The sequence below is a fragment of the Ambystoma mexicanum genome, chromosome 3q (genome assembly GCF_040938575.1).
Source record: "Ambystoma mexicanum isolate Mex_15411 chromosome 3q, UKY_AmexF1_1, whole genome shotgun sequence".
NCBI classification, from domain to species: Eukaryota; Metazoa; Chordata; class Amphibia; order Caudata; family Ambystomatidae; genus Ambystoma; species Ambystoma mexicanum.
Genome location: NC_090926.1, coordinates 4,755,031 through 4,779,526, shown reverse-complemented (window position 1 = coordinate 4,779,526; position 24,496 = coordinate 4,755,031). Strand labels below are relative to the sequence as shown.

Here is a 24,496-nt window from a genome sequence, read left to right as displayed (position 1 = left end):
GTCGGCGTCTAGCTAGTCCAGTGGTGCAGGGTTTGACGTGATGGCCTAAGTGTTGAGGACGAGAGACTCCTTGAAGAGGTGGGTCTTGAGTACTTTTCTGAATTTTAGAGGCTGGGGGCGTGTCTGATGCTGATGGGGCGGAGGTTCCATATTCTTGGGGCGTAGGCAGAGAAGGCTTGCTTTCTGGTCCTTTTCCTTTTTGCAGCGGCAGTGTCCGGAATAATTTCTTAGGCAACTTTCCCTCCATATTGTATGATATTCTATGGACCCATGTTTTTGACCTGTCCTGTATGTTTACAGAGAAGTGACATTTTCATTTACCTGGCCTTTTTGTTAATTTGTAATACAGACTGTCAGTACTGGGGAACTTTTTCCCTTTTTGTCTTTTAGCCGTTTTGGTAACTTTTCATATTGCACTCAGCATCTTTCAATGCAGTGCAATGGGGGCTACTTTTTTTTATCACCCTAGACTTTTAATAAAGGGATTTTTGGTTACTTTTTATTTACCCTAAAGACAGACTGGTGGCTTATGATACCTTCTAACATGTTTGCAATATTTTTAGTATGCACATTCACATTTACTGCGTATGGCTAGTGTCCTAACACGGGCGTGCCGTGAGATTTTTTTTTGGGCCATTTTAACGTCTGGCCTTCTTCCTGCCAAATCAGGTCTGAAGATCCCAAATATAGTCATGCATTTGCCCGGGAAAGCTGCAGTTTCGGGAGCTAGTGCATACTATTAGTGTGTGGACCCAGGGAGTGGGTTGTGACTCCACTAACTGGTGCCAGAGAGCCTGGTATGTGCATGCATGAGTCGGGCCCACAGTGGTCCCCGATTCGACCACTGATGAATGAGTGAGTCATGCAGATCCTTGCTATTGGACGGACAGTTTGATCACTCACTTGAATTTAGGATTAGAAGAGGAGTCCTGCAGCCAATCCAGCAGCTCAGAAACTGAGCAAAGTATCCAGTGTAGCTGTGCAGACGACTGAATACTCGAGGACGATTTATGAAGAGGCCTGGTGCCTTTTCCTGCAGCTGTCCCAGTGAAGCCCTGCTGGACTCTTATCTCAGAAGATGCTCATTGGTGCTTTGTCTCTTGGGCTGGTGGGACCAACCAGTCTCGATGCCTTACCACGATCCTGGAGCCTTTGGAAATGTCTCAGGACCACCCGGTGGACTGACCAGCTCTGAAATGGGCTACTGTGACAGAAGCATTGCCGTTCCGCATTTTCGTCTGGAACTTTGTTTATTATTTGTAATGTGCAAGCATACCCTCAGGTAACAGTGCGCAACATTTTCATGAAATTGCAAGGCTTAGTTACAATAACAAGAATATATAACGCACAGTAATATCAGGAATATATACATATATACAAGTAGGCAGCTTTGGTGGTCACCAGCTAGTCCTACAAGTCACATTCCTGCCAAGTTTCAGCTTCCCAGCACCAAGGGATCCTGTCCTCGAAGTCCATCTTTGTTCGCAACTGGAGAGACAACTGCTGTTGCACGTCTGCATTGACTGCCACTGTTCCCAGCCATCCCCTGTCTGTAGACTTTCCTTAAGAGCCCAGCATCAGTGCCTGCTTAATTTCTTTTTCGGAAAAGATTGCACTCAGCTCCTGAACCTGACCGGAATCTTCCTTGCACCTGGGCATCTTGTACTGGATCCAACAGTGTGAATTCCTAGCTGCAGCAACTCCCACTCAATCTGCTAAGTCCTTTGGGAAAATCTGAGTATGGGTGGTGAGCAGTCACAATACGTACCGGTAGCCCTATCTCCTCCATTCTAAAAGTGTGTGAACAACTTTGATTAATTCCATTCTTTTGCTTTTTTGAACGTTTACCTACAAATCGGCTCTAGAAGGTAATTCACTTGACTTAACTGTAAACTACTTGTGAAGTCTCCTGGATCCATTTTCAACACCACAAGAATCTCTTCCTGCCTTTGCCTGCACCCCACCCCCTCAAGAAACTTTGAACTTTTTGGGCACAAGACCCCATTCAACTTGGGGATTGGACTCATAAAGTTAGGGCTTCTATTTTCGTGGAGTGGTTCAATCATTACATAACTACTTAGCTTTATTTTCAAGTGTTTGGGTGAAATGTGTGCGTTTATATGACGGATGGTGACTTGATTCATGTTCATGGTGTGTTTTTAAGACTATAATAAATATAGTAGTTTTGTACTTAACTGTCTAAGTAGAAACGTGTATTTCATTGGGTGGACTCATTGTGGACTCCTGATCCCACTCACCTCTCATGCGACTAAGCCACTCTCCACCCTTAACTTGATTGGGTTTGTCTAACCTCGGAGTCCTCCCTGTTCACTATAAACTAGGGTGGATTACTGAAATCTGTCCACAGGCCAGATTTTACAAATCCATTTTAACAGGTGGTTGATTGGGTTTGTCCTTCTGCCTATTGCCGGCATTATTGTATAGACACGGATTCCAGGTCAGATGCCAGATTCGGGCCGGCAGTCCTTCAGCGCTTGCTTGTTTGGTTAGGAAGTTAGTCTTTCTCCCAGGATGGACTGGTGCTTTTCAATCTCCCATAAGCATGGAAGAAAGTGGACGGTGCGCAGAAGTAAGAACATGTTACTCACACTAGTGACCCCCCTATAGTCCTAGTCCATTGTTCTTTTTCCTCCATTTGCCTGCCTACCACCCCCCTTTTAAAAGAAGCTTATGTGGCCCATCTAGTGGTTCCAAGGACTAACAGTTGTTGCCAGAGGCCAGGATCAGCGGGGCTGCCCATGCTATGGCGCAACACAAACATTCCTTAAAGGGAAAGTATGTCCTTTAATGCTGTGCTAAAAGCTCAGTTCCCAAGGACTGTATGGAAGTATGGAGGAACGTGAAGTATGGAGGAACGGGGACTGTGGACTAGGAATACAGAAGTTACTACGGTGAGTAACATTTTATGTCTGTTACCACTGTCATTTGAGATGCTTTATAGTAGTTTGACGTCTAGGAATGCCATTTCTCTTCCTCCTTCAGGAGACATCAAATTTTATGGGCTACTATGGGTTTCTGACCATCCGCAGTGAATTTAGTTAACTCTGTGTCCATTTCTGTAGGAACTCGAAAATGGTCACTTCAGTCTTTACGCCAGATAGTCTATGATAATTACGATATCGGAGTAGCATTTAGAATATTATTCAAACCTACATGCTGCATAGTATAAAGGAGATGGAAGCCAGATAACCCAATTTCTGGGCGGATTGTATCGCCCAGAGTCTTCAGACCTGCTTGACTGCCCAATTACGGAGGAAGAAGTAAAGACAACGAAAAACGAAGGGTAAAACACCAGGGGACAATGGTTTCACAGTTTGTTTTTTTTTTTTAAAGATGTTTCGCTCCATGCTCGCTGCTAAACTGGCAAGGGAGTTTAATGAAATACTAGATGGGGTTGGGGGGAATACTCTTCCAGAATAATTTTTGGGTAATGGCATCTTTCCATTCCTTGGGGATGACTAAGTTATGTTACTCTTATAGACAGATCTCCATCCAAAAGACAGACGTAAAAATCTTTGCTTAAATACTGGGGAAAAGGTTAGATTAGGAGGGGTCGTCCTTCCCTCCATCCTCCACAGCGATCGGGTCAGGTTTATAAGAAGGCAGTGATCTGATATTAGCAAGACTCTGGACCTAATTCTGTTGACACACGAATAGGGGGCAACCGTTTGCTTAGTCTCTTTTGATTCTGAGAAGGTGTTCGACCGAGTGGAATGGCAGTTTTTGGTGAAGGTCCATGAGAGATGTGGCTTAGGGTCGAACCTCCGATGGTGGTTAGCTGCACTGTACAGTTCCCCAACCGCCAGAGTTTAGGTGAATGTACTTTAACAGAGCCCTTTCTCTTATCATGCGGCACAAGAAAGGGATTTCCATTATCTCCTCTCCTTTATACTCTAGCCATTAAGCCCCTTGCTGTAGCTATTAGAAATAATCCCAAAATTAGATGGATAAAGTGTGGTGAGGTTGAATTTAAATTATCCCTATTTGCGGATGACATTCTGGGATATCTTGTTGACACAGATGAGTCGTATCAGGAACTTCTGGTGACTATGAGCAGGTGTGGTGAGTTTGCAGGCTTCAGAATGAACGTGGCTAAGTCATGTGTCCTACTGATTAGGCTGAACGGTCAAGCATGGTGTAAGAGGGAGGTTCATGGGATAAATGTGGAGAAAGAGGCAATTACATGTGTTAGAATCTCCAATGACTTAACTATACTTCGCACTTTAAACTATGACCCTTACACTAAGATCGGACCTCAAGAGGTGGTCTGCGCTCATTCTCTCCTGGTCTGGTAGGATGACCTCAGTGAAGATGAATTTTCTTCCCCGCGTGCTATTTTTATTTACCTTGATACCATCTAAAGTAACAAGAGTTTTTTTTTTTTTTTAGGGAGTTCGATTTTATGATATACAGATTTATATGGCAAGGTAAATCATATTGAAAGGGCGACACTGACCCTCCTTAAAGGTCCACAGAAGATTTGAATTCCCAGATTAAACTACTATAGGGCTACCCAACTTAGAAACCTACTGGAAAACATGAGGGATGACCTTGGCACTTATTTGTCCCATTAGGGGGACTGGGTAGCTCACCCCAAAAAAAGGTTGGGATCTTTCTGTGGTCCCCAGTGAAGATGGGACCCAAAAGAGTGCTTGCCCACCCTACTCTTGAGATTCTCTGGATAACATGGAGGAAAATGGGCCGCACCAAGAAGTTGTCTTTGTGACCTTTCCCACTAAGTACAGGGTGGGGTTGTGGGAGAGCTCCTATTCACTGGAGTACTTTCAGTTTTTGCAAATATCAAGCTTGGTCCGACGGGGTTTAGGGAGAGTGGGGACAGATGTTTCTGAACGGCAAGTTCAAGGGGTATGACTAAGTGAGATGTTGGGTTGGGATACAATCGATGTCTTAGTATTTGCGCTTGAAGGGACATCTGACATACACAGGATTGGTTGTGAAACTTGAAAGGGACCTTTAAGGCTGTAAAAAGGTCTTGGAATAATCATCCTCTAGGAAAGGGATAATCTCGAAAATGTATAGGGTCCTTATCACATGTTTATTTGGACAATAGACAACATTTCATGAAATGTTGGGATACATAGGCCAGGCAGGAAATCCTAGAACCCCTTTGGGAAAAGATAAATAAGGTCGCTTTCCATGGAAATCTCAACACACATGCAATGGAACACAACTTCAAGGTGCTTCATGGGTGACACAGAGACCCGTTGAAGCCATTTAAAATGTATTTAGGCTCCTTTCTGTTATGTGCTAGTGATTGTGGGCAAGTGGTGTCCTTGGTTCACGTGTGGTGGTCTTGCCCGGTATCCAAATATATTGGGCAGAGGAATTAAGCTGGATGAAAGAAGTGATGAGGGTACAACTTGAATTGAACCCTTTGCTCGTTCTATTGGGCATAACTTCAAAGGACAGTGACGTGCATTGATTCCCTAGGATGTGGGAAGCCATGTTTATGGTGAGTAGGCTGGCACTGGCTCAAACATGGAAAAACCAGTTTGTACCAGACGAGCAAGAATGGCTAAATAAAATGTCACATTTACTCAATGGAGATACTGACATTTCTGGTACATGAGAATAGGGGGTCCTTTGAGGAAGAATGGGGGCCTATCCACTGGCAATTGGGGAACTCAATGAGGTTATTGAGGGCTGGGGCTGTATCCCATGAGGAAGCAATACCGTAGGGGTGAATTGGATAGTGAGAGCTAAGGGGAATCGGGCTTTATAGGATGAGGTCCAGGGATGAAAGTTGAGAAGGGGGGGGGGGTGCGTTGAGAAGTCGCTACTAGGCAAAGAGTATGCTTCCATTTTTCAGAATGAGTCTCTTAAAATTGAAAAACGATTTTTAAGTGGGCTATTGATTGCAAGGTCTGTACCCAACTATAATGCAACACAGCAAACTTCATTTGTTGTTCCTGCTGTTTCTTTATGTTTTGAGTTGATGTGCTTTGACATTTTTTTTTTTGTGGGTGGGAGTGTGATAATGTGTGGGTTTATACTATGACAAACGTCAATACAAATATGGGAAAGGGGGATGTGTTTATAGTAGGTTGCTTGTGCCTACGCTTTTCTTTAAGAATAATCAGTGAGGCATTGTTTTTTTTAGTGATTTTATTTTGTATTCTTATTGGTTGTAGACCAATTACATTTTTTGAGGTTTCAAATAGTGCCAGGATACTCCATTTGGAGGCATGCACAATTTTTTCGCCCTTAGCCGGCCTTTCTCAAGGCACAAATGGTTTAAAGTATTTTTAAAGAATTACATGTTTGACTCGATGAGTATAATCCTGCACATAATTTCTAAACAATTAATTCATCAAGCATGGTGTCTCAATTGTTACTTTGGACTGTATTGGTTAGTATAGATACTTGATTTACTGTTATCTCACAGTCAAAAAACATGAATGGTTCTCAACAGAATCCATTTTCAGGAGCAGTCTTAAAAAATTCAGGTGCCCATCTGAGGAATGCATGTTGTCTCATGCAGATAACACATTCAGTCAAGGACTGGCTTAAGCAAACCACCCAATCACATTGCAGGGAAGCATACAAGGGTTTTGGCTACACACTATACACCCGTGATGCATGCAGATAAGGGGAATCAGGAGGAGTTTACATTTTTTTTTAAGGGGGGGAGATTTAATCAGAAAAATAGAGAAGAAGGTGGTGGCCCAAAACAAAATGGCTGGGAGCAACATATACAAAATGCATTCGTGCCAGTAAGGGCAGAATTACAGTTCTGGGGGATTTCCACTGTTTTTCGGGACACCTAAACATTGCGTTTTTACCCCTCTTATTTTTAAGATCTGACAGTGGTCGAAGTGTATCAGAAGTAGTAGTGGAAATCATTTTGGAACGGTTTATTTTTAAAATACAATTATAGAAACAGTAAAACGTAATAAAAAGAAAAATAGAGGAGCACCGCTCCCACCCAATTTGGCCCCTGGGATCTGACCTCTTTTTGTGGACTGAAGGACCTGCCTCAGCAACCTTTAACATAGGGTCCTTGGTAGCCGATTAGGCTCTTCTCACAGGTGCGTTTTCTTTTTTTTAGCACCCAATCTTTGCCCCCATTGGTCTTGGGGAATACGCGCGTGGCAGCTTTGATTTAGTTTTGGCTTCACCGCATTACTAGCCCAGTTTACCTTGTTGGTACTCATTTAATGTCTGCTGTTTGCCATTTTATTTCTTGGGCATTCAGTTGTTTGGGGAAACTACGAGGCAGGCCTAAAGGGGCCATTGTGCATACGTGGGCTCACTTTGAGCCTAGCCTCTGTAGAGGTTTAGATCAATGTATGGCCCTAGCCATGCCAGTACATGCTGTCCTAGGTGTTCGGCAGACTGCCAAAACCTCTGTTTGGTTTCCTTTTGTGTGATTGATCGATGTATCGAATATCTAGGGGAAACCCTGCTCCCACAACCAATTCCTTCATATTTCCAGGAGCGCAGCGGATTTACTAATCAATTTTTCACTGTGCTGCAACCATTGCTGCTGTTGGGTCCAGATAACTATTGGCCTCTCTGGCAAGAAAAATGCTGCAGACTTTGTCGTAACAGAAAAGAACTGGGCCTCTTCTGAATCTTGAGCGAGGAATGGAAGTATGTGGCACCGGGCCCAGAAGCCTCAACAGAACTCCGGTAACAAAGAGCTCTGAAGAAACCCCTTGGGCCTGGCCAAATGTTTAAGGGAAAAGCCCTTGAAAGTGAGAAAACCCGGAAGAGCTGATCTGGTTCCTCCTGATGTGTAGGTGCGGAATACAGAGCTTATGGTAACGTTGGAGCTGTGATCCGATTCCCAATAGTGGAACACAGCAGAGGAGGAAAAGCTCAGGGAGTATAGAAAGTAAAAAAAAAAAAGCCAGAGGCTGTAATGCTGCCGAGGTCAGCAGGAAGGCAGCTGTCGCGGACGCTGTGTAGTAAACGATAGCAGGCGAAGCCGTGAAGAAAGCAATGATGGGTGGCGGTAACTGGAAGGCTGAGTGGCGCGGGAGCCGTGCAAAGAAGCCAACGAAGAAGGAAAAATGTATCGGCAGTCCACTGGTGCAGGATACAAAAGGAAAAAGGAAGTGGAGAGCAAGAAGAAGCCCCGAACAGGAGCACAGGGGAGGCAAGCTCCGGTAGATGTAGATCGAGAGGGAGAATTGGAACGGGAAAAAGAACAAAGGCAAGGGAGGAGAGCATAGTCAGGCTCAAGTATGAAGGAATAAACGAGTGTTCGTGCTTGGAAGAATGAAGCAATGCACTGCTCTTACCCTGGGTTCCGCCTGTGAAGTCTTTGAATGACCGCGTCTCTTTCCGAGGAAGGCTCAGTGCTGCCATCGTATGGACACATAGAGCGTTGTCTTTGAAAAGCAAATGAGGACCCACTCTCCACTATGTTGGATGAGTAAACTAACCATAAGGATGTCTACTGTGCCAATGCTGCCACAAGGGCCATGAGGCTAGGGAATTCTTAACGGCTGCATATTAAGGACCCGATTTGCCCATACTGGCTGTACCACATGTCCTGGGAAAAGTTCTGATTTGAATTCTTCAGCTGCTGGGTGTTCTTATTGTCCTTGCCTATCTTCCTACTGGCTCCCTTTGTTGGCTGGGCCAGGCTTCCATGTTGGGACTATTTTCTGTGCTGTTTTACCACCACTTACCGCTCTTACCACCTGGGTCTCCCGCCTTGGTGTTGCTTGCTGCTGTCACCCTCATGGATATGAGGACCCCAATATCACACCACATCTGCTTGTGTGGGCCATCATGTGTTGCTCCCTCTGCAATATTCTTTTTGGGACAGTATTCTGTTGGTGGGCTGCCTTCGTTTGTCTTTTGATCCAGGGGAACATGCTTGGTCGGATGCTTTGGTCATTACTTTCACTTTTGGCTGGTGGGTGCCACTCCAATGAAGGACAATTGTTCTTTTTGACTGGCAGGGCCCTTGCTCGTTTGTTGGCAAAGTCCCTGGCTGACCGGGTCCCTTAAATTGCCCTGCCAATGAGCTGGACTCAATTTTGTTTTGCCTTTTTGGAATTAGCTTTTAGGGAACAATGACTGTATGTATCTACCACTGGGCTGGTGGGTTATTCTCTATACTTGCCCTCAAAGGTTCCCATGGTCTGTAGTTGAAGATTTATGCATGTGTGCTTCAACCTTGTTTTCCTATTCGCTTGCATTAGGTCTGAATCTGGTAGACTCCATCTCCTCCTGGAGCTACAAGGTCTTGAACCTGTCCCAGGATCTCTTCAAGGGAGTATTCTCTGATGCCTTCAGGGTTTGGTTGCTGCCATCTCTGCACCTTTGGTGTTCAACTGGGACTTAAGTGGTTGATCCATACAACACCAGATGTGCATTCTGATTTTACACTGTGTTTCCTACAGAACTTTGAACACTTACCTGAAAGTTAGTGACTTTTACAGTTTCTTACCTGGATATTGAAATTTTTCCCCTGTCCCTGCAGTTTTTGATCTAAAAACTGGAATTTTAGCTGGTGCTCCCAATTCTTTCTATAATTTTACATATTGCATTAACCTCCTGTTTCTGAAAACATTTCTTGTTTCATTGTTCCCCTTGTGGCAACTCTTGTATCACTTTTTTCCAGTTGTGTAATGAGTCCTTGTGACTAGTTCTGTTAGCCTAAACTATTCCTGTCTTTTGGTGCCCTCTGTGTATGGCTGCTAAAATCCTTCTGTTCTCCCCTGAAACATAGTATTCATTTGTACCACCCTTGTTACTATGTGCTAGAGAGTTGGGAATTATGTAGCATACTGGTGCCTCGCAATGACTCTGAATGAAAGAGTCGCTTGCGCCCCCCACCCCTCTCGTTACCCCACACCACCCACTCATGAGATGGTGTGCAGGGTTATATGTGATATTACTGAAGCAAATTTGAGTGTTAAATTTCACTGCAACGAAAATATCAAAAAAATACTTTTATTTTATTTGAGGGGGGGGGGAATCTGCCCCTCTAGCCCTCCCATTTTTTTTCTATCCTTATAACCCTACTCCAGACCTCATTCTGGACCTTTTTAACCCCCTTACCTCACTACCCTATAGATATTCATTTAATATTGTCGGTATTCTGGTTGCAGCTAAATGTACCACTTTGAAATTTCCTTTGGTAAATGGACTGGGTACCGGTGTGCCGTGCCTATCCCCAGATAGTACCACCACATGTTTGCAATAGGGTCTTAATCAACAAATGCTATTTTTATGTACACACTGGTTAAATCATCTGCTTGTTGTGTACCTATAGTATAAATGTGACTTAAAGTGAATATTATTTTCAATATACCAATGTGGGGTGTTATTGTTGATTACTTGTGTGGGCTAACTGAACTTATCTAAGAGCCTTCCTCCCTCCTGAAGTAGAACCTGATCACACTGCCTTTGCTAATACCTTTTACAGAGGATTTGGCTTCCATTTAGGTTGAATTTGTTGTTGCGCCATTAGGTTACATCAGTGGCTACAACTCCATCACCCCAAGCCAGCATTGGCAAGGGTGAGAAATCATTGGATTTATAGTCCAAAATATCTGGAGAATCACATGATACACATCTCTCACCAGAGTGATTGTTAGGGAGTTTTTCTAAAAGTCCACCTGTGGTAGGACTTCATAAAACTGTCACTGTAAAATACAGAGCCCCAACTTCTAATATAGACCTGTACCACTGGAGGTATTGGTAGTATGGCAAAGCAACCTGGCATATGTGAGGAGGGAGATGTGAGCTGTAGAGAACTTAGAATATACATTGGCCCAAAGAAACATTTGCACACTTGGAGTTATCTATACACAAACGCAAAGATAAATCTTCAGATAGGTAAGTACTATTTCAAAGCGGTAAGTAAAAACCACTGTTATAGCAACTCGGGGTATACTGTTGTAGAAATACAATGAATGAACATAACCAACAATAGCAGGTAAGCCCTTTTCAGAGTTTATAGTTACTGTAGAATAGACACAATTCAAAGGTAATTACGAATGACAGTATGTGATTCAAAGGTGAGTAATAACTTTGTAACTCTTTGTTTCAGATCAGTATGACAGAAGCCTAGGCTTCAGTAGTTCTTCCCTGTCTAGTTCCTAGTCTTTCAGGGTCAGGTTGGAGGTCAAAAAGGCAGGCACAAGCTGTAGAAAAGTCAAGTTCCTGGAAAAATCTGTAACAAGTAACAGTTTTTGTGGGTAAAAGGCGTCGGGGACTCTGAGGCTTCTGAATGCACACAAGCATTGGGCCTTGGCGAACGTGGATGGGCGAACTCCAAAACACATGCATCAGCACTGCAGTAACACAGGAGTGACGACAACGTATTACTGAGAGTCCTAAAGTACCTTAGGATCGATGAAGAGGATGAAGCTGGACGCCTTCACGAAGCCGCATCTGTGACCCGGTTGCTTGTTCCTATGGCTGTGGTGACGAAAGGAGGGACACTGGAGGGGACTTCCCAGCAGCAGTCGATACAAGGCACCCCCAGCAAAGGATTCTTCGCGCTCCATCGCGGAACGGTCCCTGCCCAGTCGATTCGCCTCGCTTGCTCGGTCCAGCACTCTGGTGAGGAGACTTTGAGGTGTGGAATCTTGCTTCCGGAGGTTCGGTACAAGTTTACCAAAGATTCGGGAAAGTTCCTTCTTCGCGAGACGATCCACTGCAAAAGGGTGGGTGGTCCCAGGGTATTGGCAGTTTGCAGCTTAGGAAGTTTGCAGCACGTCGTGTAGTACCTCTTCTTGCAGGTCGTCCTAAGGCTGATTGGTCCCACCAGCTCAAAGGAGAGTCATCCTCTTAGTTCTCCTGATGCTTGGAAGAAGGGTTGAGCAGCAGCAGTTACTCAGAGGGCTTCTCCAGTCATCTGGACGTGGCTGCAGCATCTTCACCTCTTCCTCGTCGATTCTTCTGTTCCAGGTGTCAGCCTGTCTTCAGTCTCAGGATCGATGCTTTTATCCAGCAACTCAGCCGATCAGCACATCGTGCTACATTCAAACTTTAGGGGGTGGCTGTCCTTCCAGTACAGCCAGCCTCCAAGTTGGAACTGCTTACGGGCAGGTATGCCAGAAGGTAAAGACCAGTGGAGCTCCGGGCTCCTCCCCTGGTTCCTGTCCTCACAAGACACTCTGGCGCCTCAGCAGGCTTCACAAAGGATTCCCGCCAAAGATCAAAGTCAAACCAGGACCTCCCCTCCCCAGCACGGCAGAAGGACTAAGAAAGGACAAGCAACTGAGAAATGGTGGGAAAACAAAATAGTCACCATTTTGGGTCAATAGGTGACCCAAAATGGTGATTTACCGTTGCTGTGAACACAACCTGCGAGTAAAAATTACACAAGTCAGTAGAACATGTACACTATCACCAGCAATTTGGGTACGCTTGTCACTAACAGAAATGTTACAGGAGCAGTGAAAAATGGTATACAGACAGTGTAACCCCTCAGCACGCTGCATAAGGTGGTGTGTGCTGATCTCACAATAGAAAAAGTAGCAAAGATAAAAAATATCCCTTTACAGTTGGGAACATGTGTCCACACAAGGAAAAAAGGGCTGGCCAACGGGCTGTCAGCAACGCTGCACAGAAAGTGCTTTGCTGCAAAAGGAAATTACAGATGCCTATATAGTTGGAGGAAACCCGACTCCAAAAATAAAATATGGAGGGAAACAAAAATGACTCTCAAAGCCAGAGTAAAAGGGGATATGGAGGGGGGAGAGGGGGGAGCCTACTCACCCAGGAACATTAACAATAAATTGACAAGTGCAGCAAAAGGTGCTGGGGGTCTCATAGATTAGGGAGATTTGGCATAAAATTAAGCATCCTACCTAAAAGGGCTGTGTACAAAGCTCCCTAACAGTACTTCAACAGTAACCAAGTGGTTGTATAGGGCTAATTTACATATTTGCCAATCAGAGACCATTAAAGTAGTAAAAGTGACTACACCACTGGTGTAGCCAACACAACACTTGGAGCTGCCTCTAGACAACTACTCAACAAAAAACTCTCAGGGTAATAGTTACCTGGGACTAAATTAAGATGTTTTAAAAAGCACATCATACTGCTGATAGCTGCATATCCACCTTATCCAACTAAAGAAACTGTCCACCTTGGCTAACTAAAGAAACATTGCAGTCCTTAAAACCTCTGCTGAGCCTTTTCTATGCTCTAACAAGAGTAATACCCTTGACCAGAAGGCTATAATTACTACAGCTTGAAATGTACCTAGAGGGAAAGAACATCCTACTCGTAAGACCGCTGGGCAAAAATAAAAATTAAATTGAAAGGGGCTTGCCCCATTATACTCAAGAATGCAACTCCCAGGGGATCGGAGAAAGCTGATTGCAATGCATCTTGTTTGGAGTCCCGGGAGCTATCATTGGGTCCTTTTTGCAAAGGACCTCACCTGGATTGATTTAACCCTGCATCCTGACACGTATCCAACATTCTTCCTTTTTTGTGTCAATTACTATTCCTCCAATCAGGGATACACATTTCAAGTTACAAGCTAATACGGCGGCATATACATTCACTTGCTTCATCAGTTCTCTAGATTCACACAGCACATCACTTCTAACTTGCTAAAGCCCATTTCTCACTAGCTTATGGATAGTGGCCAGTGCCAGTTTTTGAGTTGTAAGAAAATGCTTTTAAAAAGTTTAAGACGTACGTTATCCTTTCATGGCGATAATCCTTTTTGATTGGTCACTAGTCCACCGCAAACAAAGACGTTGGCTGCCCAATACTTTCATAGAAATTAAATTGGTGAAAGGTTGGGTTCATAGAAGTGCCCTTAACCACTCTTAAACTGATCATTCAATTATTTGTTTTGCTCTGCAAATTGCTGTTACATATCCACTCCATGTTTTCAGATTCTAGTTAAATCTTGTAATAATTCAACATAAACTAATTGATTTTAAATCTTGAAATGGTACAAAAATGTGAAATGATTCAAGAATCTCATTCAAAATCCTCTACACGTGTTTTGCCAGTATTTCGAAAGGCTCTTCGGGAGGATTTAGTTCATATTGCACATTATCTTACAAATCAGCCAAAAAGCTCATGAAACGGCAGTGATTTTTCCATAAATCTGGACTATCGTATCCAACAACAAAATGTAATGGATCCAATTTTTTGATTGCAGTATATGAATTAAGCATCAGATTTGTAAAATAATGTGCAATTGGAATATCTACTAAATCCTGCAGTTTTTAGCTCTGCTTCAGTGCTTCCACTTTGTTGTCACGTAAAGGTGTTAAATAGCTATATTCTATATACTCTACGTCCCGTCCCCTTTCCTCCATACTGCATGGGCGTCCCTTGCCAGGGACGGGAGACGGACCTTTTTCACCAGAAAAAACCTTCTCCATCTTTAAATTTAGAGGCAAGCGGGGTGTGGCCCTGTGAGCATGCTCTCCCATGACACCGCCCACCAGCGCCTCTTCTCAGTCCCCTTTTCCACGGCGACGGGAACGAGCCGATTTCACCAGCGCTTCTGGGTTTGGCTTCAGCCTTGTAATACCACGCGCTCTTCCCTGGATACTTTCTTCTGCCTCTTTGTCTTCTTTTTGTCAATCAGGTACTCCAGTCCTCTGGCGCCACGCTCCTCCCCGGCTCATGTCGACGACAGCAGGCTTCAGCAGGTGTTCATCCTGCGAGGGGCTCATCCCTACGTCCGACTCGCACGCTCTTTGCCATGGTCCAGACCATGGCTGGGAGGGTTGTACCGCGTACGACGCGCTTAAACCGCTTGCTCTGAAGAACCGGTTAGCATGGTGGAGGGAGCTCTTCCAGAAATCTCCTCCATTGGACTTGAAGGACTTTGTCAGAGATAAAGGCCCAAGTTAGGGATGCTTTTCTCCATTGCACCCCGCAAGGGATACTCCTTCCAAAGAAGCGCCCGAGCGGGAGGAACATTTCAGGTTCTGCACCAGCACTTGTACCGAGGCTATTCCAGCTACCGGCCGCCAGGCCGAGGGGTCGTTACATCCTTCCAGAGACAATGCTGCAGGACTGCATGGTTCTTTTACCGTGTGTACACCCGGGGGGTTACGCCCCAGTACCGGCCAGATTTCCGAGGGGATGCCTGCATGCAGCACTACCGGCGATACTGCGGAGGGCAACACGCCTACCAGGTCTCGTCTGCAGGTGCAGGGTAGGTTTCATGCTCCACCACCAAGAGTCCTGGAGGAGGCCAGGCCCAGTGAACCAAGCACCACGACTTTGCCACGTGGCAAGCAGCTCGACAAGATGGCCGCCTCGCCAGTCAAAATAGCCGCTTGTCAGATACCGCCAATTGGAACGGAGCAAGTGGGAGAACGAATTACAATGTGGGACTGGTGAACCAGGTACGTGGCCTACAGCTTAATTTTTAGGCAAAGTTTGTATGCAGTACCCTCTGGGAACATTACAATAACTGACTACCGGTATAGGAAACCCAACCTTTGGTATAAGCTTGTACTACACAGTTTTGGTAGCGTGTTGAGCAGCCAGGCTTATCTCAAGAGGGGTCAATGTGAGCTGTAGGGGAGTTAGAGATTCACAGAGACAAGTATTCAAATAAAGACTTGCACACAAGATTTCTTGAATAAACAATTTATCAGTCAGTTAGAATAAGCCTTCTTCAGAAGGGAGCAATATAATAGTAACACACAAATGCACTTCAATACTGTCCACACTTAGTTTATAAACCAGTAACGACCCTTTTGGGATGACCCACAGACACAACCTACACCCTCAGGTGACTTCAGTAGCTAGGGTGCTGGGGATATTAATTTCTCACCGTTTGCATTTAGAATACTATTCTAAATTGGTAAAAGGAAAAAAGGTTGTTAGAACAACAAGAGACCACAAATATTCTTAAGCAGGCAAATACTTTTGGATCCCCACAGTCATTCAGTATAACAGGCTAGGCCAAAGTCAATGGGCAAAAGTCTTGTATAGGATGAAGCACCTCTGGTAGGTAAGTAGAAAAGTCTTTGCACAATGTTTTAGAAGTCTGTGAAGAAAAGAAGAATCAAATGTAGTGCCACAACCCGTTAGACTTGTGAGTACTAGAAGATGCAACCAACTTTACAGGAAGAGGTAAGTTCTCTGAATTTGTACAGTACCTTTTGAATTGAAAAAGTGCAGCAGATGACTTCTGTTCGTGTGCGCTCTGCAGATCACACTGTTCCTGGGCCTCAGTCGTGGGGACAAGAGGGAGGACTTCTAGGGACTACTGCAGTGCAATGGGACAGTCACTGCTCGCAACAGCCAATCTTCAAATCAGTCGCTGTTCAGGGTTTCAGTTCCTCGCGTCTACCGCAAATAGAAACACTGCGGTTCCTGTCTGTCGAGATGGGCTTTCCTTGCTTCTGGGGTCCCGCACTCTGTTGGGGGGGGGGGGGGGGGTCTCAGGCTCGGTCAGTCCTGCTCCCTGGGAGTCCAGAGGATCTTCCTGGAGCTCTAGGCCAGCTTAAAAGCAATGCACACAATCTGGTGTTCCTCTCCCTAGCTATATGGTTTCCAGCAGCAACTCAGTGGAAATTCAACCAGCTCCGAGAAGGATGTCCAGGCAGGTCCCACCAACTCAAGAGTAGAAGTCGTCCCTGCAGAGGCTTCTGTCGATACGAGTTTCAGCACAGCAGCAGGGCTTCACTGGGCAAACCAACGGTCGAGGAGTTGCAGCAGGCGTCCTCTTAAAGTACTTCTTCGGTTCCTTCGTCCAGTGGTCGACTCTGCCTTCCAAGCCAAAAGCCTCACCTCTTATTCAGTTCTCTCGCATACATTCCAGCCTAGCTGTCAGTCACTCAGCAGGTTGGCTGTCCTTGCTGGACAGTCAGCCGACCAATCACTACACTTCCTGCCTACCTTAGACACCTTGGAGCCAGAGGCAGGCTTCACTCTTGAATCCTGCCAAAGACAAAGCAAACAATGGGACCTAACCTGGTTTGGCACGCAGAGTAAATTTCAAGAAGGACCTTTCCACAAAGAAATGGCAAAAAAAGAGGACCAGGGCCATTTTTGTCAAAATGGCACCCATGGGTGCTTTACTGCAGCTGTGAACGCAGCCCGTGGTAAATGCACACCATAATATTTAAAACTAAACCAGCCATTAAGTGGGGAAAGGGTAACATAACATTTTTTACATGAGAAGCTAGACAAAGGGGATACTAGGTAACTCCTCCAGCACCCTATTGTAAGATAGTGTGTGCTGGGTCTAGAAAGTTACAAATGTAAGTAAAGTCAATTTCACTTTACTTCTCTTGGAAACAGTAGTTTATCCCAGAGAAGGTATTTAAACTTTTGGAAAATCTAAAAGACTTCCCTGTGCCACTGCACTGAAGGTGCTGTGTGACGCAATGTAAAAGATGATGCCTATGGAGTTTGTCAGACTCCACAACTAAAAGAAACACAAAGCTCAGAAATCACATAACAATACATGAGAGAGTGGGGGGAAAAAGGGTCTCACTCTCTCCAGGTTAAAAAAAAAAGCAAGTCTTCAAAATCACAAAGTTGCTGGGGGTCTCTAAGGTGGAGGGGATTGGCACATTTCTGAGAGTTCTCCCTAACACTTATCAATCAGCATCGCATGGCAGGTTTACTCTGCAACCGGCTAGACAGAGTACGCACCGGTCCCAGCAGCTGCCCACTACCCCGTCAGCATCACCTGCCACCCCTCATGAGATCTCCTCAGATGTGGGCCATCCTTCGGGATGTGATCCGGGACATGCTCCCTCCGCTGGCTCCTATAGTAATTCCTCCTATGGCTCCAGCGCTGCAGGCCCAGGTACAGCCCCTGCTGCCCTTGCTGGCTCCTTTGATTCCGCTCCCCTGCCTCCCACTGTACAAGTGGTTCCACACCAGCCTCCAGCTCTGGTCCCCACATCTCAGCCCTCGGCACCCAGCACTCCTCCAGCCGCTCCGGACCAGCCGTACACCCTTGTGGACACAGATGAGGAAGAGGACCCAGACACGCCGTCCTCAGCCAAGGCCTTCCATGAAAGGCTTGCAGGTTTGGCAGAGTACTTGGGGCTTCCTCAACCTGAGGTTGAACAACCGGAGGCAGGGGTCGTGGCTGACGTCTTCACACTACGCCCCGCAGTTATCATGGGCATCTTGATGCAGAAGGACGTTGTCGCCTTGGCCAAAAAGGTGTGGCTTAAGCCCCCACTTGGCCCAGCCTGTCAATTACGCCTTGACTGCCAACTATAGGCAAATGGAGGGGGATCCACTCTTGCTGTCTGCACACCCTCAACCGCAGTCTTCGTTGATAGCTGCGGCGCCACTCTAGTCAAATCCTCTGTCGTCCTCTGCGCTGTTATGCAAGGAGGAGAAGATCTTTAGCTGTCTTCCTTACAGAACTTCCAGTGCAGAGCCAAGCACATTTCAAGGTGGGACTGGTGGAGGCCAAATTGGTGGCACAAGACATCATGGAGTCCACCGTGGCCCTCATTGACACCTCTGGCCGGGCCATATGCATCGTCACAGATTTGAGAAGGACTGGCTGCCTTCGGCTACTAAATTCAACCCAGATGTCCAGGAATGCATATTGGACCTTCCATTCAAGGGTATTCACCTCTTTCCCTCCACCACTGATGAGGAGCTAGATAAAAAGAAAAACAGTTCCCAAATTGCAAAGTCTTTATCCTTACGAAGGCTACGCCCAAGGCGTACATCCAGTCCCATCAACGATCTGATAAGGCTCGGGTGTTTGGCGGGTTCCGGGGCTTCCAAGTACAGAGGTCTAGACAGCCTGTCCATTCTCCAAGTCAGCACAGGCATAAACAAATGAGGGAGGGGGGTGGCCAAGAGCTTATTTTAGTCCCCCCTCCTCCACACCAGCCTCAGAGGGATAGAAGGCATCATGCGCTCCTTTGGGCCCCTGCGGGCAGGCTTGCCCTTCACACACAGTTTTTGCATCAGAAGTTCACAGATCCCTGGATCCCATCCGTAGTGTCCATTGGGTACTGTCTACTGACATTCTTTGGCAAAAGTTTGAAGGCTTGTCGAGAGCCGGGCAGTGGAAAAAGTACCAACCTCCCAGCAAGGCTTGGGCTTCTACGCCAGGATTTCTGCCATACAAAAGAACTACCAGGCTGGCCTGAGAGTTGTGTTGGACCCCTCCACCCTCAACCTCTCCCTCCCACTTCAGAAATTCAAGATGGTTACTCCAGCACTCATTGCGGAGACACAGTGCAGAGGACACTGGATGTACTCCATGGATCTGAAGGACACTTACCTATACATCCAGATTTGGTAGCCTCATTGCTCCTTTCTACGGTTCAAGATCATGGGCTGCCATTTCCAATACAAGGTTCTACCCTTTGGCCTCAACTCAGCCCTGAGGGTGTTTACCAGATTGATTGTCCTCCTCAGGGCCCAACGTCACCACGTCTACCTGTACCTGAATGACTGGCTCGTCAGGATGAGTTCTCCAGAGTCAGTTCACCACACTTCCTCCGCCCTTATGATCACACTCCACGAGCTGGAATTTTTTATCAAGCTCAAATCTCAGCTGCAACTTGCGCAGAGCCTCACCTTTCTGTGCCTCATGTGGGACACACGCTCAGAGAGTTTTCCCCTTCGGAGGACAAGATCATGGCCATCAAGAGGGCCGCAAGTCACTTCCTCATCCGAGAGGTGACCTTAGCCTGGTGGTACCCTCATTTACTGGGGATCATGGCAGCGGTCCAATTGGCCTTCCCCACATGACTCAAGATGAGATTAAAGCTGCCCTTTGCAGCCTCATGCATTCAGGAGCGGGGCTCCCAAGCGGACCTTGTCAGCATTCCTCCTTCTCTACAACCGGGCCTCACCTGGTGGTCTAGGGACTGCAACCTGCGGACTGGCAGGCCCTTCCGACATGCACCCCCTCAAGTCATCATCACCACAGATGTCCATGGAGTCTGGTCCTTGCAGGAGCATGAATCGCATATTAACTGGCTGGAGCTGAGCGCTATCTGGCTAGCTCTCAAGGCTTTCCATCTGCTCATTGGGGGCAAGGTCGTCCTCATTCAGACGGACAACTCCACCAGTGTGTATCATGTCAACAAGCTGGGTGGCACCAGATCCCCTCCGCTGTGCAGCTTAGCGGTCAGCATGTAGGAATGCGCCCTGGAAAGCAACATCTACCTTACGGAAGTCCAACCTGGAAGGGAACAGGCTCAGCAATTACGAATGGCAATTGAACGATCGGGTCCTGCTCGGGGTCTTCAGCAGATGGGGGGCATCCTTAAGTGGACTTCTTTGCCTCCTGGTCCGACAGGAAGTGGCAGCAGTTTGCGTCCTGGCAGGGACAAGGCCCGGATCCCTGGGCAAGGCATGGCAGATCCAGTGGAATGGCATGACAGCATATGTATTCCCTCCCACACCCCTGATCCACCGGGTGATCTGCAAGATAAGAGAATCATGTCACCTCTGCATCATTCTGATAGCTCCATGGTGGCTGGCTGGCAAGACTGTGGTTCTTGGAGCTCCCCAGCCTCTCGGACAGGCCACCCATTCACTTGCCGCTGGGCCCACCTCCCCACGCAGCCGGGGGGCAGGGTCATACACACCGCTCACAGAAATTGGCCCTTGCAGCGTGGTTCCTGAACGGTCCCACTGAAGCATCGAAATCTGTCTCAGGCTAACCTGGACTTCATTCAGGGTGCTAGGAGCAGGGCTACTAGGAGCCAGCACAAGAGTAAATGGACCAGGTTCTGTCACTGTGCGGACTCTAAGGAGATCGACCTACCCACCCCTTACTTGCACATTGGACTATCTGCTCTCATTTTCTGCACACCTCGCTCACTCAGAGGTGCAAATAGACACCTGTTGCACCTATTTGGCAGCCATAGGGACCTACAGGAATTCTGAGGAGATCTCCTCCAACCCGGTGGTTAAACGGCGTCTGGCAGGCCTCACCATGCTCTACTCGCCTATCAAGAACCCACACCCCGTGTGGGATCTTAAAGTAGTGTTGGACAAACCTTTCGAACCAATGGCGTCCGCGGGCATTAGATTGGTCACAATTAAAACAGCTTTGTTGGTCAGTCTAACCTCTGCTCGCAGAGTCAGCAAGATCCATGCTCTGGTGGCATCGGAACCCTATACTACTTTTCACAATGATAAGGTGGTCCTGAGAACGCACCCTGTGTTCCTACCTAAGGTAGACTCTGCTTTCCATCTAAATGGGAAGAAAGTTTTGCCTATATTTTTTGCTGATCCTAAGGACGTTGCTCCGAGGGTCTTCCACTGTCTGGCTGTCAGACGCACTCTGAAATTCTATCTGGACAGGAACAAGAGCATCTGGAATCTGACTCTGGCAGCTTTTGGGGGGATGGGCTCAAGGGCCGGTTATCGGGAATTCAAGGCCACTATAGCAAGGTGGATGGTTTCGGTCATCAAGGAGGCCTATGAAGGGCCGCACAAACCACTTCCAGCTAACATGCACACCCACGCTCTCAGAGCCAAGGCCGCGGCCGTCGCATCCCAGCGGCACGTCCCGTTGAGATCAGCAGGGCGGCCTCCTGGGCCGCCCCTTCGGCATTCTGTAAGCACTAGTGTTTGGACGCCGGCTCTAAATCAGACGCTGTTCTAAGGAACTTGTTCGCTTAAGGAGGGTCACCTCTCCACCCTGGGGCTACATTCAGTTGTAATCACCCATGCAGTTTGGAGGAAAGGGGATGTTGTGTAGGAGTAATTAAGTTACTTTAGTGACTAACATACTCCTAGTCCATAGTCCCCTTTCCTCCATACGTCCCACCATCCTCCCACCTAATACTGGTGTAATTAGGCACTGATAATATTGTCGGTGCATCAATGGGGACTGAGGAGTGGCCCCGGTGGGCGGAAACAGGGGAGCGCATGCTCCCAGGGCCATGCTCCTCTAAATTTAAAGGGGAAGGTGTTTTTTTTCTGGTGAAAAAGGTTGTCTCCCATCCCTAGCGAGGGACGCCCATGTAGTATGGAGGAACAGTGACTATGAACTAGGAATACGTTAGTCACTACGGTGAATAACTATGAATTTCTATTGTACTCAGCCTATGACAACTAATACACACACATTCCCACTGTAGCCCCGTCATATTGTCTGGTTACTACCATGCATATCATTTCCTATCATCCAGCACATTTTCGGATCATCCACGTGGTTGTCAAAAGAAACCTATTGTATGCCCCTCAATTCAAAGAGCTTGGACCCAGTGACCCTTTTCTCTTTAAACACATCCTTTTGCACTAATGAATGATTCATTCAGTAAGCCAGTTCATTGATGTGCTTTTTTATTTTTTGTTTCAGTTCCAAAACCTATGCAAGATGGTTGGGGGGAGAACGATGGTGGTCCAGGACCTGGTACGCGCCACAGTAGCTGGGACGAGGAAGAGGAAGGGGGAGTCTGGAACAGTGCAGGCACACTGGGCAGTAGCTCTTCCCACAGTGCAGCTGGCTGGGCACCAGGAGGTACCAAGAAGCCGCAGATGAAGGTGAGTGGCGCTGACTCTGAGACCCTTATGACATATGAACATTGGTGAAAAGACACATTCTCGATCATCACGTCTTCATTAATATTCATCAAAAACATGTTGGTTTGGCCATCTAATGTCCTAGCCAAAAGTAGAACCATTGATAGGAATTGATCCTATCCTTCCTTACTTTTATTCTACATTATTTTTGTTAGACCAGATATATTACCTCCTATTGGTTGCAACCAGAAATTAATATCAAAATCTTGAAAACGACCACATCTTATTCCGACTTTTTATTTTTTTAAACCTTTTGAGGGCTTGACCAGTTGACAAAGGCAAACTTATCGGTAACTTCACACAAGGCAAATTGGGTTATACAGTTCTAGTGTTTCCAATTGCGTTGCAGCGCATGGCCCAACATGGCTTTTAAATAATGCAATAAATGTGTTATCAACACATACAGCTATCAGAGTTCAGACGGGATCAGGACAATCAGGGGCTTCTAAGTCTTGTCAATCCACAATTGGTAATTGTCCGAAGGTACACACGAAAGGTGGGCCAAATATCTGGTGGCGTACAGCAAGCTGGCTGCAGGGAGATCCAGCGCTTCTCAACTTGCGATGCCCAGGTGGCGTCACAGAGCCATTGGTCAGTGGTAGGGCTAGCGGGTCTAAGCCACAACATGCGTCGTACAGCAAGTATGATGCAAAGCCTAGCAAGTTTATGGTGAGTTCCCCAGAGTGATGGGAACACATGGAACAGGCAGTTCATGTGTTTCGGTTCAATTGTGCAGTCTAATATAGTAGATAGAGCAGTGCAGACCCCAACCCAGTATCCCAACATTCTGAGGCAGTCCCAGATCAGGTGAAAATAGCCAGTGTTGTCTGTATGCCACCTTGGGCAGCAGGGAGAGCGTTCTTGAGACCTAGCGTGCAGTCGAGTAGGGGTGTAATGAAACCTATGGTCTCGTAGGTGTGGCCCATTTTAGTCTTACCGCCCCATATGCCACAGGGATCAGTTTGTCTTGGGCTCAGTTCATCAAACAGCGCAGTTCCAAGCAAAATTGGGATATTCAGAAAGCGGTACAATAAGTGCGGCAGAATTATCATTTTAAGCAGAGACACAATCTTCCTGCCAGGGTTATGGGTATCCTTGCCCAAGTATGTCATTTCGGCTTGAGCTGTTGTAGATGGGATCCATCATTTTGAGCATATTGTGAGCATTGCTGTCTCGTGAATATAATCCCGAGGTACTTGATCTCGGCAGGAGATCAAGTGCACCCCAGTAGGTTAGCTGGGTCAGCAGCAGCGTCAGTTAGGGAGAACAATTCGGACTTGATGCAAGTGACCATCAGCCCGGACAAGAGCCCAAAGTATAGGATGTCGCGCATGATTGGAGCAAGGTTCCGCTCGGGGTCCCTGATGTAGAGTAATGCGTCATCCGCATATAATGAGAGAATCTCAGGGGAGCCCGTTAACTGTATTCCCCGTGCGAGTGTTTCAACCGCATCATGTACGCTAAAGGATCTATGACGTCTGCAAAGATGAGCAGGGAAAGCGGGCAGCCTTGTCTGGTCCCCCTGCAGACGTCAAATGGCGTGGAGTGCCGGTCATTGGTGCAAATGCTGGCTACCGGTTTAGTGTAAAGTAACTGTATCCATGAGGTAAAGGGAAGACCAAAGTTGCTCTTATCGAGCACTGCCCAGATGAACAGCCAGGATACAGAATCAGGTCTTCTGGACATTCAGCACGGCAGCGACTGCTTCAGCATCTATATCAATTTGCGCCAGCATGTTGAATAGATGCCTCAAGTTGAGAGCCACGGAGCGGCCTGGGACAAATACGGACTGGTAAGCGTGCAGGAGATTCACCATATAGGGAGCGAGCCGAAGGGAAAGCACCTTTTAACATCACTATTGATGAGTGACGAGGGACGATATGAGCCACAATGCGTTGCTGGTTTACCAGTTTTAAGCAGCACATTAATCACTGCTTCTCTAAGCGTAGGGGGGAGTTCACCCTTCTTGCATGCCTCGCTCCACAGGGAAGATAGTTGAGGAGTGTCTTGT

The 24,496-nt window shown here is 46.7% G+C and overlaps 1 protein-coding gene across 9 annotated transcripts in view; it reads left to right on the top strand.

Annotated features, from left to right (window-relative positions):
* The window catches only part of TNRC6B (trinucleotide repeat containing adaptor 6B), a 2,246,995-nt gene that overhangs the window by 1,262,600 nt on the left and 959,899 nt on the right, over positions 1-24,496 (top strand). For all 9 annotated transcript variants that reach the window (XM_069652930.1, XM_069652926.1, XM_069652923.1 and 6 more), the window contains one exon: positions 22,262-22,446. In XM_069652930.1, coding sequence (XP_069509031.1) covers positions 22,262-22,446 — 185 coding nt within the window. The remainder of the gene's footprint in view (positions 1-22,261; positions 22,447-24,496) is intronic.